This window comes from Mobula hypostoma, chromosome 9 (assembly GCF_963921235.1).
Source record: "Mobula hypostoma chromosome 9, sMobHyp1.1, whole genome shotgun sequence".
In the NCBI taxonomy this organism is placed as follows: domain Eukaryota; kingdom Metazoa; phylum Chordata; class Chondrichthyes; order Myliobatiformes; family Myliobatidae; genus Mobula; species Mobula hypostoma.
Genome location: NC_086105.1, coordinates 25,089,135 through 25,105,037, shown reverse-complemented (window position 1 = coordinate 25,105,037; position 15,903 = coordinate 25,089,135). Strand labels below are relative to the sequence as shown.

General features: G+C 41.2%; 1 protein-coding gene across 3 annotated transcripts in view; it reads right to left on the bottom strand.

Annotated features, from left to right (window-relative positions):
- Positions 1-3,638: 3,638 nt before the first annotated feature.
- The window catches only part of immp2l (inner mitochondrial membrane peptidase subunit 2), a 561,843-nt gene continuing 549,578 nt past the window's right edge, over positions 3,639-15,903 (bottom strand). Inside the window, exon 6 of one of the 3 annotated variants that reach the window (XM_063057899.1) lies at positions 3,639-7,722. In XM_063057899.1, the coding sequence (XP_062913969.1) occupies positions 7,579-7,722 (144 nt within the window). In that variant the 3' untranslated portion in view covers positions 3,639-7,578. The remainder of the gene's footprint in view (positions 7,723-15,903) is intronic. The other 2 variants (XM_063057901.1, XM_063057900.1) reach the window with 2 other exon arrangements.

Genomic DNA, 15,903 nt, shown 5'->3' with positions numbered 1-15,903 from the left:
ATCAGAGTTGAAAAACACAAATACATGGGGCTGGGGTGGGCAAAACCATGAAACAATGTTGGTTGCAGCCCTAGACTAGAACCAGTAAGAAGGTGACCCAGGTAGGTAAGGTGACCTTGAGTCAATGGGATGGAGATCGACCAGTTCAACGGATAAAGAAAAATATTATAGTCAGGAGCTCCAAACACACAGGGATGATAACTTTCCAGCAAGCAGAGACCAACTGTTGTGGATAAGGAGGAGCCCACGGACACGTAGAGATCAAAACTATGAGCAATGCCTGGTCATCGCTGATTCCTTTCCTGGGTAATACCTTATCTCTTCATTGACTGTTCATGGAGGATCAGGGATTCTAGTGGGGTGCACACAGGTGGTTTGCTTGTGAACCCACGTTGAGAAAGTACAAGTTACTTATTGGTAAATACAGATTCTCTGTGCCTCACTGATCATTATTACAAGGGGTGATTCTTGTAACAACAGGGTAGACAGTCAGAACCTCTTTCCTGGGATAGGAATGTCAAGTAATAGAGGACATACATTTAAGGTGAAAGGTTGAAAGTTTAAAGGAAATTTGTGGGAAAGGTTTTGGGCTGCCAAAGAGGTAGAAGCAGCTCCAATAGTAGCTGTTAAGATAGACACATCAATGTGCAGGGAATGGAGCAATAGCAATCGTGCAGAAGCAGAAGAGATTTAGTTTAATTTGGCACTGTGCTTGGTGCAGACATCATAGGCCAAATAGACTGTTCCACGAACAACAGGAGATCTGCAGATGCTGAAAATACAAGCAAAACAGACACAATGCTGGAGGAAATCAGCATGCCAGCCAGTAACTATAGAAAGGAGTAAACAGTCGATGTTTTGGGTTTACTCCTTTCCATAGATGCTGCCTATCCTGCTGTGGCCTATTCCAGTTTTGTACTGCTCTATATTCTGTGTTAAAACAGTTTCAGGTAAGCCCGTTTCCACCTGCAACCCCCGCACCCCCCCCCCCCACCTCCTTCACTCCATAGATTTGCTGTAGCGTTCTGTTTCAGTTTTTCTCATTTTCCATTTCTGTTTTCAAATGTGTTTTTTTTAGTAAGGTGATTGTTATCTTGACAGCTTCGGTTTGCACCCTATCATAGACATTCCCTTTGTTCTTGCCACTTCTCTGCAAAAATGGATTCCTGTCACAGTATGTTGACAGGCTGACCAGGGGGAATGCCATACTAGATCTAGTACTAGGTAATGAACCGGGTCAGGTCACAGATCTCTCAGTGGGTGAGCATCTGGGGGACAGTGACCACCGCTCCCTAGCCTTTAGCATTATCATGGAAAAGCATAGAATCAGAGAGGACAGGAAAATTTTTAATTGGGGAAGGCAAATTATGAGGCTATAAGGCTAAAACTTGCGAGTGTGAATTGGGATAATGTTTTTGCAGGGAAATGTACTATGGACATGTGGTCGATGTTTAGAGATCTCTTGTGGGATGTAAGGGATAAATTTGTCCCGGTGAGGAAGATAAAGAATAGTAGGGTGAATGAACCATGGGTGACAAGTGAGGTGGAAAATCTAGTCAGGTGGAAGAAGGCAGCATACATGAGGTTTAGGAAGCAAGGATCAGATGGGTCTTTTGAGGAATATAGGGAAGCAAGAAAGGAGCTTAAGAAGGGGCTGAGAAGAGCAATAAGGGGGCATGAGAAGGCCTTGGTGAGTAGGGTAAAGGAAAACTCCAAGGTATTCTTCAATTATGTGAAGAAAAAAAGGATGACAGGAGTGAAAGTAGGACCGATTAGAGATAAAGGTGGGAAGATGTGCCTGGAGGCTGTGGAAGTGAGCGAGGTCCTCAATGAATACTTCTCTTCGGTATTCACCAATGAGAGGAAACTTGATGATGTTGAGAACAATATGAGTGAGATTGATGTTCTGGAGCATGTTGATATTAAGAGAGAGGAGGTGTTGGGAGTTGTTAAAATACATTAGGACAGATAAGTCCCCGAGGCCTGACGGAATATTCCCCAGGCTGCTCCACGAGGCGAGAGAAGAGATTGCTGAGCCTCTGGCTAGGATCTTTATGTCCTCGTTGTCCATGGGAATGGTACCGGAGGATTGGAGGGAGGCGAATGTTGTTCCCTTGTTCAAAAAAGGTAGTAGGGATAGCCAGGGTAATTATAGACCAGTGAGCCTTATGTCTGTGGTGGGAAAGCTGTTGGAAAAGATTCTTAGAGATAGGATCTATAGGCATTTAGAGAATCATGGTCTGATCAGGGACAGTCAGCATGGCTTTGTGAAGGGCAGATTGTGTCTAACAAGCCTGATAGAGTTCTTTGAGGAGGTGACCAGGCATATAGATGAGGGTAGTGCAGTGCATGTGATCTATATGGATTTTAGTAAGGCATTTGACAAGGTTCCACACGGTAGGCTTATTCAGAAAGTTAGAAGGCATGGGATCCAGGGAAGTTTGGCTGGGTGGATTCAGAATTGGCTTGCCTGCAGAAGGCAAAGGGTCGTAGTGGAGGGAGTACATTCAGATTGGAGGATTGTGACTAGTGGTGTCCCACAAGGATCTGTTCTGGGACCTCTACTTTTCGTGATTTTTATTAATGACCTGGATGTGGGGGTAGAAGGGCAGGTTGGCAAGTTTGCAGACGACACAAAGGTTGGTGGTGTTGTAGATAGTGTAGAGGATTGTCAAAGATTGCAGAGAGACATTGATAGGATGCAGAAGTGGGCTGAGAAGTGGCAGATGGAGTTCAACCTGGAGAAGTGTGAGGTGGTACACTTTGGAAGGACAAACTCCAAGGCAGAGTACAAAGTAAATGGCAGGATACTTGGTAGTGTGGAGGAGCAGAGGGATCTCGGGGTACATGTCCACAGATCCCTGGAAGTTGCCTCACAGGTGGATAGGGTAGTTAAGAAAGCTTATGGGGTGTTAGCTTTCTTAAGTCGAGGGATAGAGTTTAAGAGTCGTGATGTAATGATGCAGCTTTATAAAACTCTGGTTAGGCCACACTTGGAGTATTGTGTCCAGTTCTGGTCACCTCACTATAGGAAGGATGTGGAAGCATTGGAAAGAGTACAGGGGAGATTTAGCAGGATGCTGCCTGGTTTAGAAAGTATGCATTATGATCAGAGATTAAGGGAGCTAGGGCTTTACTCTTTGGAGAGAAGGAGGATGAGAGGAGACATGATAGAGGTGTACAAGATAATAAGAGGAATAGATAGAGTGGATAGCCAGCGCCTCTTCCCCAGGGCACCACTGCTCAATACAAGAGGACATGGCTTTAAGGTAAGGGGTGGGAAGTTCAAGGGGGATATTAGAGGAAGGTTTTTTACTCAGACAGTGGTTGGTGCGTGGAATGCACTGTCTGAGTCAGTGGTGGAGGCAGATACACTAGTGAAGTTTAAGAGACTACTAGACAGGTATATGGAGGAATCTAAGGTGGGGGCTTATATGGGAGGCAGGGTTTGAGGATCGGCACAACATTGTGGGCCGAAGGGCCTGTACTGTGCTGTACTATTCTATGTTTTTTTAATAAACATTTGGTTTCTCACTTTTCCAGTTCCAATGAAAGAAGACACTAGACTGAAAGCTTAACCCCACTACCCACCACCCCTCACCTCCTCAGGCGCCATGATCTGCAAGTTTTTTGCTCCAGTTAATTTATTGTGTATACTTCTATACAATTAGAGATATTTGTGGCAAATTGCAATTTGCTCAAAGGAAACAAAAGCAAAATATTGTACCATTCAATCATATATTTTCACATTTTTATTTTTTCAACAGATTTATGCATATCATGTGAATCACATTGGCACATTGGTTTTTATAATCTGTGCTTAAAAATAAAGGAATTTCTGTTTTCATGAACTGGAACCCCAACACTGGACCACTGAATTATCAAAAGGAATGCCAATTATTTTGAAAGTACTTTGATAAAAATATAAAAATAACTGTAACAGCACAAATGAAGAACTGATAAAAATAATTTCTCTAGGAATTTCTTGATTCAGAGCACTTTAGGATTAACAATGCCTTTTTAACAATTCTGAAATAAAAGTAGACTTTTGTTTGTGCTGATCTTTTTTCGCATTTCTACTCACTTCTATCATGCCATTTAAAAGAAATTGTAATTTGCCTTTGAGGTAGCATTTTAATTGCCAATCATACATCTCTCATTTTAGAAAGGATCATAACTATGGCTCAATTCTAGTTCTGCTCTCACAGTATTGCTTTTTCTGCCTTTACAGTTATCCTTCCCTGAGTTGATAAGCACACTTTAGGTTTACACACAATTCGTTCACACCAGATGCTCTTCTCCGGTGAAGCCGAACTGCAGTTGTTGCATGTTCTTCTCATCTTCAGTGAGCAACTAAAGCGAGACATAGTATAAGTGGTGTTCAAGTAACATTGCAGAGTATACAATCCGATAGTTTGGCCAACAAACCAATTCCTTATAGTACTTTATCTATCCCATAACCTTCCAAAAAAATATTCAACCTATTATTTTGATAGTATATATTTGTGTGGTTGATGGAGAAAAAAAGTTCACACAGCCATCCTAGACCCATTTGAATACAATTACTATTTGCCTTGCCTTTTTCTTAACGATTTGGTACTCCATCCATAACTATTTTTAGTTTGAAATATGATAGCAACAATTTTTTTAAAAAGCACTTTGAGTACCACATAATTCTGTGGTTCAACTGCTACACGTTGAGTAGCCACCACATTGAAAGAATTAATTGAGATAATCACAAGAGATGTTACAGATGCCGGAAATCTACAGCAACACACACATTATATGCAGAAGGCACTCAGCAGGTTAAGCAGCATCAACAGAGGGGAATAAACAGTCGACATTTTAGGCCAAGACCTTTCATCAGCCTAGACCACTGATTGCTTATTCCCCTGTATTGAATCTGCCCTGACTTGATGAATTCCTCCAACATTTTGTGTGTATTTGAAGTACGGTTCTACCAATGGTTTGTCACAAACGCTTCTTAAGGGTATTAATTTTTAAAATGGGATTTGTTTTGGAATACCTTTTTTGTGTTAATATGGCTGAAATAGTATCTTTGTTTGGCACATGCACAGACCCCATGGAACACCATTGTGTAATCATCTCACATGTACACTTTTAAATTGTTGGACAATGAGTCCCAACAATCCTGAATGCTATTTCCTTTCCTGTTGTTAAAATGACTGCCAGCTTAAACTGCAGGGATCAAAGGGATATTCATTCCTGTCTGCATTAAATACCATCTTAATAAGTGTTGAAATTATCTGCTGAAGCATTTAGCAAATGGGAAGAGGAAAGTTTGTTTTAAGCCTTGAATAAAAATAGAAATAAGTTGTATTTATACAACCTAAAATATAGAAAAGATGAAATCAACAAACTTACTCATGATAAACAAAATTACTGTTTAAAGATTAAACTAAATACAGTAAAACCTGACAGCTTCCAAACAGTTTTACATGTTATTCACATTCAGAAGCAGATCAGGATTTTTTTTTTGGATTGAAAAATAATACTTTATGAATCTCTTTGGTAAAATTAACCTTTAGGGTTATCATGAAGTAAACATTAAAATTGATCATTTTGAGTTCTTTGAGATAAAATTCTGTATTTTAAGGTCATAATTTTCTAAGCTGTTGAGAAACTGAAAATGTCCATTTATTTTCTTTGAAGTAAGACACAAATCAAAAAATAGTAAAATCTACTTCAAGTGTAGAAGTTGACAAAAACATCATTAACATATTTAATGTATGATCTGTTTAATTAACAGAATATTGGGATGTACTGTAAAACATGGAATTTCCTCGTGGTTACTCAGTGATAACTTGGCTTTACACATACTATCCACAAAAAAATTAACCTTCCTCCAAAGCTCTAGACCCTGGGAAGTGTGGATCAATATTTATATCATATTACCTTTCAATGTGGGAGGACATCAATGGGAAAATTCACTATTGTCTCTGTGGCACAAGCTCAGCCTTTGGTTGTCTGAGGAGAGATGGCTGTAAATCAAGATTTCAAACTAGGTAGTGAGTGATAAATTTAACTGACAACAGTAGTCCCCATCCTCTTAAACTTCAAAGATAACTACTTACAAAAGACGTGTCAAAGAGATATCACCAACATAATCAACATGTTCTTTTGGGCTAACACCTACAGCATTGAAGCTCCAATGAAACTCAGCCATCTCAGCCACGTGACCTGCGCACCAGGCATCTTACAGCAAGCTTTGTTACTACAAAAGACTGGCATAACAGAGAAAATGTTTAAAGGATTCTTCTCAAAATCTGATTGGAAAAATATGTAGCATCCTTGCTAGCTTTTGGGAATATTTATCCTGTGTCTGATCAGCATGGAGAAGGAGCATCTGACATGGCGCTGAGAAATCCAACAAAAATGGAAGAGAGCACACGACTTACACACTGTCCCCATTTTTACACAAGGCTTTAGCAGCCACTTCAGAACTTATAATGGTAGAGTGGGTGCAAATCATCATTCACCTCTGAGAAAGTGTCTAGGAAGAAGCTAGTACTAACCCAGTGAAAATATTAAATACCCACACTGTCAAAAAGGCAAAGTTACTTTAATCTTGTTCCGTGGACATCATTCTCCAAAGATTACCCTTGTCATGGACAATAGTGTACCTGATTAGTGTACTACCAGTATTTGTTGTCCTCTTTATGTCAATGTTTTTAAATGTGGGGTAATCAGCAGGCAGCTAAGAGAAACAGGTTTGAGCTCAGACATTTCAGGTTATTTGTGTATGGGGTGGCAGAGGAAGAGGTGATTGTTATTCTCTGGATTTAAGATGGGTTTAGGCCAAAGGTTCACAAGTGAAAGATCACTGCTGTTATAACCTCATAACCTAAAAACGTCTAGGCGCTAAAGAAATAACAATTGTCACAGAAGAAATCTGGGCACAATTTCAGTGCTATCTAGGTGGTTCCTACATGTGTACTGGATCTTCCATCTATTTCCCCTGCATCATGAGATCTGTCACCCGTACTGGCTGAGTTCAGCAATAGTCTTTGCGGTGTATACAGTCAGTGCTTGCAAAATGAAACAGATAAAGATTATAAACATGTTTCCATCTATTTGGATGTCAAGAAGAGCAGCTCCTTCAAGCATGAATTAACTCAATCTGCCACAGTAAATAATAGGGTCCGGCCCATAATTTAAAGATTCTAATCTTCTACAGATATGCTGAAAAGTGGGCACAGGAATTTCCACGCCCTAATCTTAACATAATATCAATGACATCAAATATTCTCTAAACGCTTAACTGGGATAAAAAGGATTTGGTGCTATTGGGATTTATTGGAATAAATTTTCATTGACATTTCTTCATAAATTCAGTTCTGGCTCAAAGACCAGGTATATTGTTCAAGGTTGACAAAAATACAACTCAAACAGTAGCAAAAATCAAATAAACCTGTTCTGTGTGATAGAGTACATTGTAGAAGTATTTCTTAGCTTTAGAAATTTCATGTGTGTGAAATGTGCAATGTAATGAAAAGTTACAAAGCACTTTCACGATTAGAACAACAGCTTGTTGATTGCGCTGGAATCTTGCTTCAATCAGCCATCTGCTTCATCGACACATTCATCATCCTGAGACATCAGAGGTCTGCGTCTCTCAGGCAGTTGTGCTTGTAACTTCATCCAACGATTTGGAGGCCAGATGATGTGTGAAGCACGGGCATGAACCAGTCCAAGAGAAACCTGTAAGAGAAAACGTAAAACCCAAAGTAGTCACAGTAACATTGCCTTGCTCTAGTAGTCCTGTTTGGGCTGCAATTGTGGCTTTTGCTTTAAAGGGCTCCTAGAATTTCACCCTACTGATTAGACGATAAGACATAGGAGCAGAATTAGGCCATTTGGCGCATCGATTCTGCTCTACCGTTTAATCATGGCTGATGCTTTTTTCCCCTCCTCAGCCTCACTCCCCAGCCTTTTCCCCATAACCTTTGATGCCGTGTCCAATCAAGAACCTATCAAGCTCTGCCTTAAATACACCCAACGACCTGGCCTGCAGACTGCCTGTGGTAATAAATTCCACAAATTTGCCACCCTTTGGCTAAAGAAATTTATCCGCATCTCTGTTTTAAATGGACATCCCTCTATCCTGAGGCTGTGTCCTCTTGTCCTAGACTCCTCCAACATGGGAAACATTCTTTCCACATCTACTCAGTCTAGGCCCTTCAACATCGAAAGGCTTCAATGAGATCCCCTCTCATCCTTCTAAATTCTAGCAAGTACAAACACAGAGCTATCAAACATTCCTCATATGGTAACCCTTTCATTCCCAGAATCATCCTTGTGACCCTCCTTTGAACCCTCTCCAATGCCAGCACATCTCTTTTGAGATAATGAGCCTAAAACTGTTCACCATACTCAAGGTGACGACTCACAAGTGCCTAATAAAGCTTCAGTATCACATCCCTGCTCTTGTCTGCTAGACCTCTTGATGAATGCTAACATTGCATTTGCCTTCCTCACCACCGATTCTACCTGCAATAACCTCTATGATGTTCTGCACAAGGACTCCCAAGTCCCTCTGCATCTCAGATTGTTGGATTTTCTCTCTATTTAGAAAATAGTCTGCACATTTATTTCTACTACAAAAGTGTATTACCGTGCATTTTCTAACATTGTATTTCATTTGCCACTTTCTTGCCAGTTCTCCTAATCTGTCTAAATCCTTCTGCAGCCTACCTGTTTCCTCAACACTATCTTCCTCTCCACCAATCTTCGTATTATCTGCCAAATTGGCAACAAAGCCATCTAGTCCATCATCTAAATCACTGATACACAGCATAAAAAGAAGCAGGCCCAACAGCAAGCCCTACAGAACACCAGTAGTCACTGGCAGAGAACCAGACAAGAATCCTTTTATTCCCACTTGCTGCCTCCTACCAATCAGCCAATGCTCTAACCATGCCAGGAACTTTCCTGTAATGCCATGGGCTCTTAACTTGGTAAGCAGATTCATGTGTGGCACCTTCTCAAAAGCCTTCTGAAAGTCCAAATATACAACATCCACTGCATCCCCTTTATCTATCCTACGTCTAGTCTCCTCAAAGAATTCCTATAGGTTTGTCAGGCAAGATTTTCCCTTAAGGAAACCATTCTGATTTTGTCCTATCTTATAGACAATAGACAACAGACAATAGGTACAGGAGTAGGCCATTCAGCCCTTCAAGCCAGCACCGCCATTCACTGTGATCATGGCTGATCATCCACAATCATTATCCATTTCCTGCCTTATCCTCATAATCTTTGATTCTGCTCTCTTTAAGAGCTCGATCCTTCTCTTTCTTGAAAGCATCCAGAGACTTGGCCTCCACAGCCTTCTGGGGCAGAGCATTCCATATATCCACCACTCTCTGGGTGAAAAAGTTTTTCCTCAACATCCGTTCTAAATGGCCTACCACTTATTCTTAAACTGTGGCCTCTGGTTCTGGACTCACCCATCAGTGGGAACATGCTTCCTGCATCCAGCGTGTCCAATCCCTTAATAATCTTATATGTTTCAATAAGATCCCCTCTCAGCCTTCCAAATTCCAGAGTATACAAGCCCAGTTGCTCCAATCTTTCAACATATGACAGTCCCGCCATCCCGGGAATTAACCTTGTGAACCTACGCTGCACTCCCTCAATAGCAAGAATGTCCTTCCTCAAATTTGGAGACCAAAACTGCACATAGTACTCCAGGTGTGGTCTCACCAGGGCCCTGTACAGCTTCAGAAGGACCTCTTTGCTCTTATACTCAATTCCCCTTGTTATGAAGGCCAGCATGCCATTAGCTTTCTTCACTGCCTGCTGTACTTGCATGCTTGCTTTCAGTGACTGATGTACAAGAACATCTAGATCTCGTTGTGCTTCCCCTTTTCCTAACTTGACTCCATTTAGATAATAATCTGCCTTCCCGTTCTTACCACCAAAGTGGATAACCTCACATTTATCCACATTAAACTGCATCTGCCATGCATCTGCCCACTCACCCAGCCTGTCCAAGTCATCCTGCATTCTCATAACATCCTCCTCACATTTCACACTGCCACCCAGCTTTGTGTCATCAGCAAATTTGCTAATGTTACTTTTAATTCCCTCATCTAAGTCATTAGCATATGTTGTAAACAGCTGTGGTCCCAGCACTGAACCCTGCGGTACCCCACTGGTCACCGCCTGCCATTCCAAACGGGACCCGTTAATCGCTACTCTTTGTTTTCTGTTAGCCAGCCAATTTTCAATCCATGTCAGTACTCTGCCCCCAATACCATGTGCCCTAATTTTGCCCACTAATCTCCTATGTGGGACTTTATCAAAGGCTTTCTGAAAGTCCAGGTACACTACATCCACTGGCTCTCCCTTGTCCATTTTTATAGTTTTGATCCTCAAAAAATTCCAGAAGATTAGTCAAGCACGATTTCCCCTTCGTAAATCCATGCTGACTCAGACCGATCCTGTTACTGCTATCCAGATGTGCCGTAATTTCATCTTTTATAATTGACTCCAGCATCTTTTCCACCACCGACGTCAGGCTAACCGGTCTATAATTCCCTGTTTTCTCTGTTCCTCCCTTCTTGAATAGAGGGACAACATTAGCCACCCTCCAGTCCACAGGAACTGATCCTGAATCTATAGAATATTGGAAAATGATTACCAATGCGTCCACGATTTCTAAAGCCACCTACTTAAGTACCCTGGGATGCAGACCATCAGGTCCCAGGGACTTATCAGCCTTCAGACCCAACAGCCTATCCAACACCATTTCCTGCCTAATATAAATTTCCTTTAATTCATCCATTACCCTAGGTCCTTTGGCCACTATTACATCTACGAGATTGTTTGTGTCTTCCCTAGTGAAGACAGATCCAAAGTACCTGTTCAACTCGTCTGCCATTTCCTTGTTCCCCATAATAAATTCACCCGCTTCTGTCTTCAAGGGCCCAATTTTGGTCTTAACTATTTTTTTCCTTTTCACATACCTAAAGAAGCTTTTACTATCCTCCTTCATATTCTTGGCTAGTTTACCTTCGTACCTCATTTTTTCTCCGTGTATTGCCTTTTTAGTTACCTTCTGTTGCTCTTTAAAAGTTTCCCAATCCTCTGGCTTCCCACTCATCTTTGCTATGTTATACTTCTTCTCTTTTATTTTTATACTGTCCGTTACTTCCCTTGTCAGCCACGGCCTCCCCTTACTCCCCTTAGGATCTTTCTTCTTCTATGGAATGAACTGATCCTGCACCTTCCGCATTATTCCCAGAAACACTTGCCATTGCTGTTCCACTGTCATCCCTGCTAGGGTATTGTTCCATTGAACTTTGGCCAGCTCCTCCCTCATAGCACCATAGTTCCCTTTGTTCAACTGTAATACTGACACTTCCGAGTTTCCCTTCTCCCTCTCAAATTGTAGATTAAAACTTATCATATTATGGTCACTACCTCCTAATGGCTCCTTTACCTCAAGGTCCCTGATCAAATCCGGTTCAATGCACAACACTAAATCTAGAATTGCGTTCTCTCTGGTAGGCTCCAGTACAAGCTGTTCTAAGAATCCATCTTGGAGGGACTCCACAAACTCCTTTTCTTGGGGTCCAGTACCAACCTGATTCCTCCAGTCTACCTGCATGTTGAAGTCCCCCATAACAACTGTAGCATTACCTTTGCAACATGCCAATTTTAACTCTTGATTCAACTTACACCCTACATCCAGACTACTGTTTGGGGTCCTGTAGATAACTCCCATTAGGGTCTTTCTACCCTTAGAATTTCTCAGTTGTATCCATACTGACTCTACATCTCCTGATTCTATGTCCCCCCCTTGCAAGGGACTGAATATCATTTCTCACCAATCTTGTCCTGTGTTACAAAGTACTCCATAACCTCATCCTTCAGAACTGACTTCAATATCCTCCCAACCACTAAGGTCAGGCTAACAGGTCTATATTTTTCTTTCTGCTGCCTTCCTCCTTTTTTCTTAAAGAGTGGAGTGATATTTGCAATTTTCCAGCCCTCTGGCATCATGCAAGAGTCCAATAATTTTTGAAATATCATTACTGATCCCTCCACTATCTCTACCACCATGTCTTTCAGAAGCCTAGGGTGCAGTTAATTTCCTCCGGGTGACCTTTGTACCCTTAGATCTTTCAGCTTTTTGAGCACCTTCTCCCTTATAATAGTAACTGCACTCACTTGTCTTCCCTCACCCTTCAACATCTGACACACTGCTGGTGTCTTCCACAATGAAGACTGATGCAAAATACTCATTTAGTTCATCTGCCATCTTCTTGTCACCTGTTATCATTTCCCTGGCCTCTGTATGCACTCATCTCTCTTTTATTTTTAACGTACTTGAAAAAGCTTTTACTATCCACTTTGATATTGTTTGCTTGTTTGCTTTCATATTTCATCTTTTCCCTCCTAATGATTACTCTCTGTAGCGTTTTAAAATCTTCCCAATCCTCTATCTTCCCACTAACTTTTGCTTTGTTGCATGCCCTCTCTTTTGCTTTTACATCAGCTTTGACTTCCCTTGTCAGCCACGGTTGTACTATTTTGCCATTTGAGTATGTCTTTGTTTTTGGAATATATCTGTCCTGGACCTTCTTCATTTTTCCTAGAAACTCACACCATTGCTGCTCTGCTGTCATCCCTGCCAGCATTTCTTTCCAATTTACTTTGACCATCTCCTCTCTCATACCACTATAATTTCCTTTACTCCACTGAAATACTGCTACGTCAGACTTTACTTTCACCCTATCAAACCATGTTGAACTCAATTATATTGTGATCACTGTCCCTAAAGGGTTCTTTTACCTTAAGCTCCCTAATCACCTCTGGTTCATTACCTAACACTGAATCCAGTATAGCTGATCCCTAGTAGGCTCAACAACAAGCTGCTCTAAAAAGCCATCTCGTAGGCATTCAACAAACTCACTCTCTTGAGATCTCGATTTCCCAATTGACCTGGATGTTGAAATCTCCCATGACTATTACAACATTGCCCTTTTGACACGCCTTTTCTATTTCCTGTTGTAATCTGTGGTCTACATCCCAGCTACAGTTAAGAGGCCAGTATATAACTGCCATCAGGGTCCTTTTACCCTTGTAATTTCTTAACTCAACCCAGAAAGGTTCAACATTTATTTTAAAATAATTTTCCACGAGCTAATTAATAAATTATTAAATTGGCAAATAATTAAATTGTGTACAGTAATTCATATGATAGTTAACATAAAGATACATTCATTTTTTTTTAGAACATATTAATTTCGTTGCATGCAAAAAGTCCAACTTCAATTATAGAATTTGTTAATGGCCTCCAAACACACATGGTGCAAACTTCCAATGAATAATCCATTTTAAAAAGTATGGCCATCGTTGTGGATTGTTTCAAGTGCAATGTTAGTAATAGTTTAATGGCTGCAAAGATTTGGCATGAATTGCTCATAAGTTGCTCTTAAAATCTTACAACTGCTGATTCTAATTGCCAGTTTCTGCATAAGAAGAAGCCGTAAAATCAAGCCTCAAATCAGAGCTATTTTGTTTCCTTTTTTCAGTTTCCCATGTTGCAGACACAGGTAGCCTGCACCCCAGCCAACACCACTGATGTTTAAGTAGCTTCTACAAGCTGTAATCATATTGTGGCACTCCAGGGCATGATCAACATTCCTAGGCCTCAGCATTCCTAGTGGCCAGTGCTACTTATTGTTCTTGTGTTAAAACGTGTTTGTAGGATTATGGTGGGATGTTCCAGTTCATTTATTGTTGCATATTAGCTTGTGTGTTTGTGGGTCACCCTGATGCAACTAGGTGTGTAATAATCATCTCCCCCGTCCGTATGTGGCTAAGTGGGTTCTCTCCCCAGGTCTTAACACCCGGTCTGTTTTTGTGTTTTCACAATCACATGAGGTTTGAAAGAGAGGTTAAAGAAGCCACCTTTTTCAAACTGGAAAACCTATTCCTGAACAGAGGGGGTGCGGTACGACACTACCTATCAGCTACTTACAGGACAGCTCTAACATCTCTACCCTGGTGTCGCCACATGAGTTCACACCTCTAATCATGCAAAGATAAGAATAATAACCCTCTCATTACCTCTACAATTCTTAATGACCCTCATGTGATTGCTATACCTTTAAACAATTCACAGTTTATAAACTGGAAAACTACCCACCATGGATCAGAACTGAAGAAACTTCTTGGATGAGTGGCAAAACGTCTTCTAGACAACACAGCGTCTGGTTGCCTTAATTTACTATTGCTTGATATATGCCACTTCTTTTCCCCTTCACCCAATTTATCTAAGTCCTTCTGCAGACTCCCTGCTTCCTGAACAATACCTGCTCCTACAGCTACCTTCCCACTGTCTGCAAACCTGGGCATAAAGGCATCAATACTATCATGCAAATCACTGACATATAATGTGAGAAGAAGTGGTCACAACCCTGACCCCCACTGAATACGACTAGTCACTGGCAGCCAACCAGAAAAAGCCCCTTTATCCCCACGCTTTGCTTCCTGTCAGTCAGCCAATCTTCTATCCATGCTAGTATCTTTCCTGTAATACCATGGGCCTTTGCTAAGCAGCTTCATTTGTGGCATCTTGTCAAAGGCCTTCTGAAAATCCAAGTAAACAACATTCACAGGCTCATCTTTGTCTATCCTACCCAGTACTGTCTCAGAGAGTTCTAACAGATTTGTCATGCAAGATTTCCCCCTAAGGAAATCATGCTGACTTTGGCCTATTTTATCATGTACCTCCATGTTCTCTGAAACTTCACCCTCCAACATCTTCCCAACCACTAAAGTCAGGCTAACTGGCCCATAATTCACTAGAATTCAGAAGAATGAGGGGTGACCTCATTGAAGCTGCTGAATGATGAAAGGCCATGATAGAGTGGATGTGGAGAGAATGTTTCCTTTGATGGGAGAGTCTAAGACCAGAGGACACAGCCTCAGAATAGAGTGGCATCCTTTTAGAACAGGGATAAGAAGGAATTTCTTTAGCCAGAGAGTGGTGAATCTGTGGAATTCTTTACCACAGGCAGCTGTGGAGGCCAAGCCTTTGTGTATATTTAAGGCAGAGGTTGATTGCTCAGGGCATGAAGGGATAGGGGGGAGAAGGCAGGAGACTGGGGCCAGGAGGAAGATTGGATCAACCATGATGAAATGGCAGTGCAGACTCAATGGGCCAAATGGCCTAATTCTGCTTCTATATCTTAGTGTCTTATGATTTTCTTTCTTCTATCTCTGTCCCTTCTCAAAGAATGGAATGACATTTGCAATTTTCCAGTCCTCTGGAACCATTCCAGACTCTAGTAATTCTTGAAATGTCATTACTACTACCTTTACAATCTCTTCAGCTACCTCTTTTAGAATCTTGAGGTGTTGTTTATCTGGTCCAGGTGACTTATCTACCTTCAGACCATTCAGCTTCCAAAGCACCTTCTCCTTAGTAAGAGTAACTACACTCACTTCTGCCCCTGACACTCTTGAATTTCTGGCATACTGCTTGTGTCTTCCATAGTTAAGACAGATTTATTAAGTTTGTCGGCCATTTCTTTTTCCCCCATTACTATGTCTTCATTGCCAATATCCGATGGTTCAATATCCAACCTCACTTCTCTTTTACTCTATAAATGTCCTAAAAATATTTTGGTATCCTCTTCTATATTCTTGGCTAGCTTTCCTTCTTATATCATCTTTTTTCTCCTTATGGGTTTTTGAATTGCATTTTTTTCCAAATCTTCCCATTCCTCTAACTTTCCACTATTTTCTTCTTTGCTATATGCGCCCCCCCCTTTTCCCGTTATGATGTTGTCTTTGACTTCCCTTGTCAGCCACGGTGCCTCAGCCTCCCTTTTTAAATACTTCATCTTTGGGATGAATCTATCC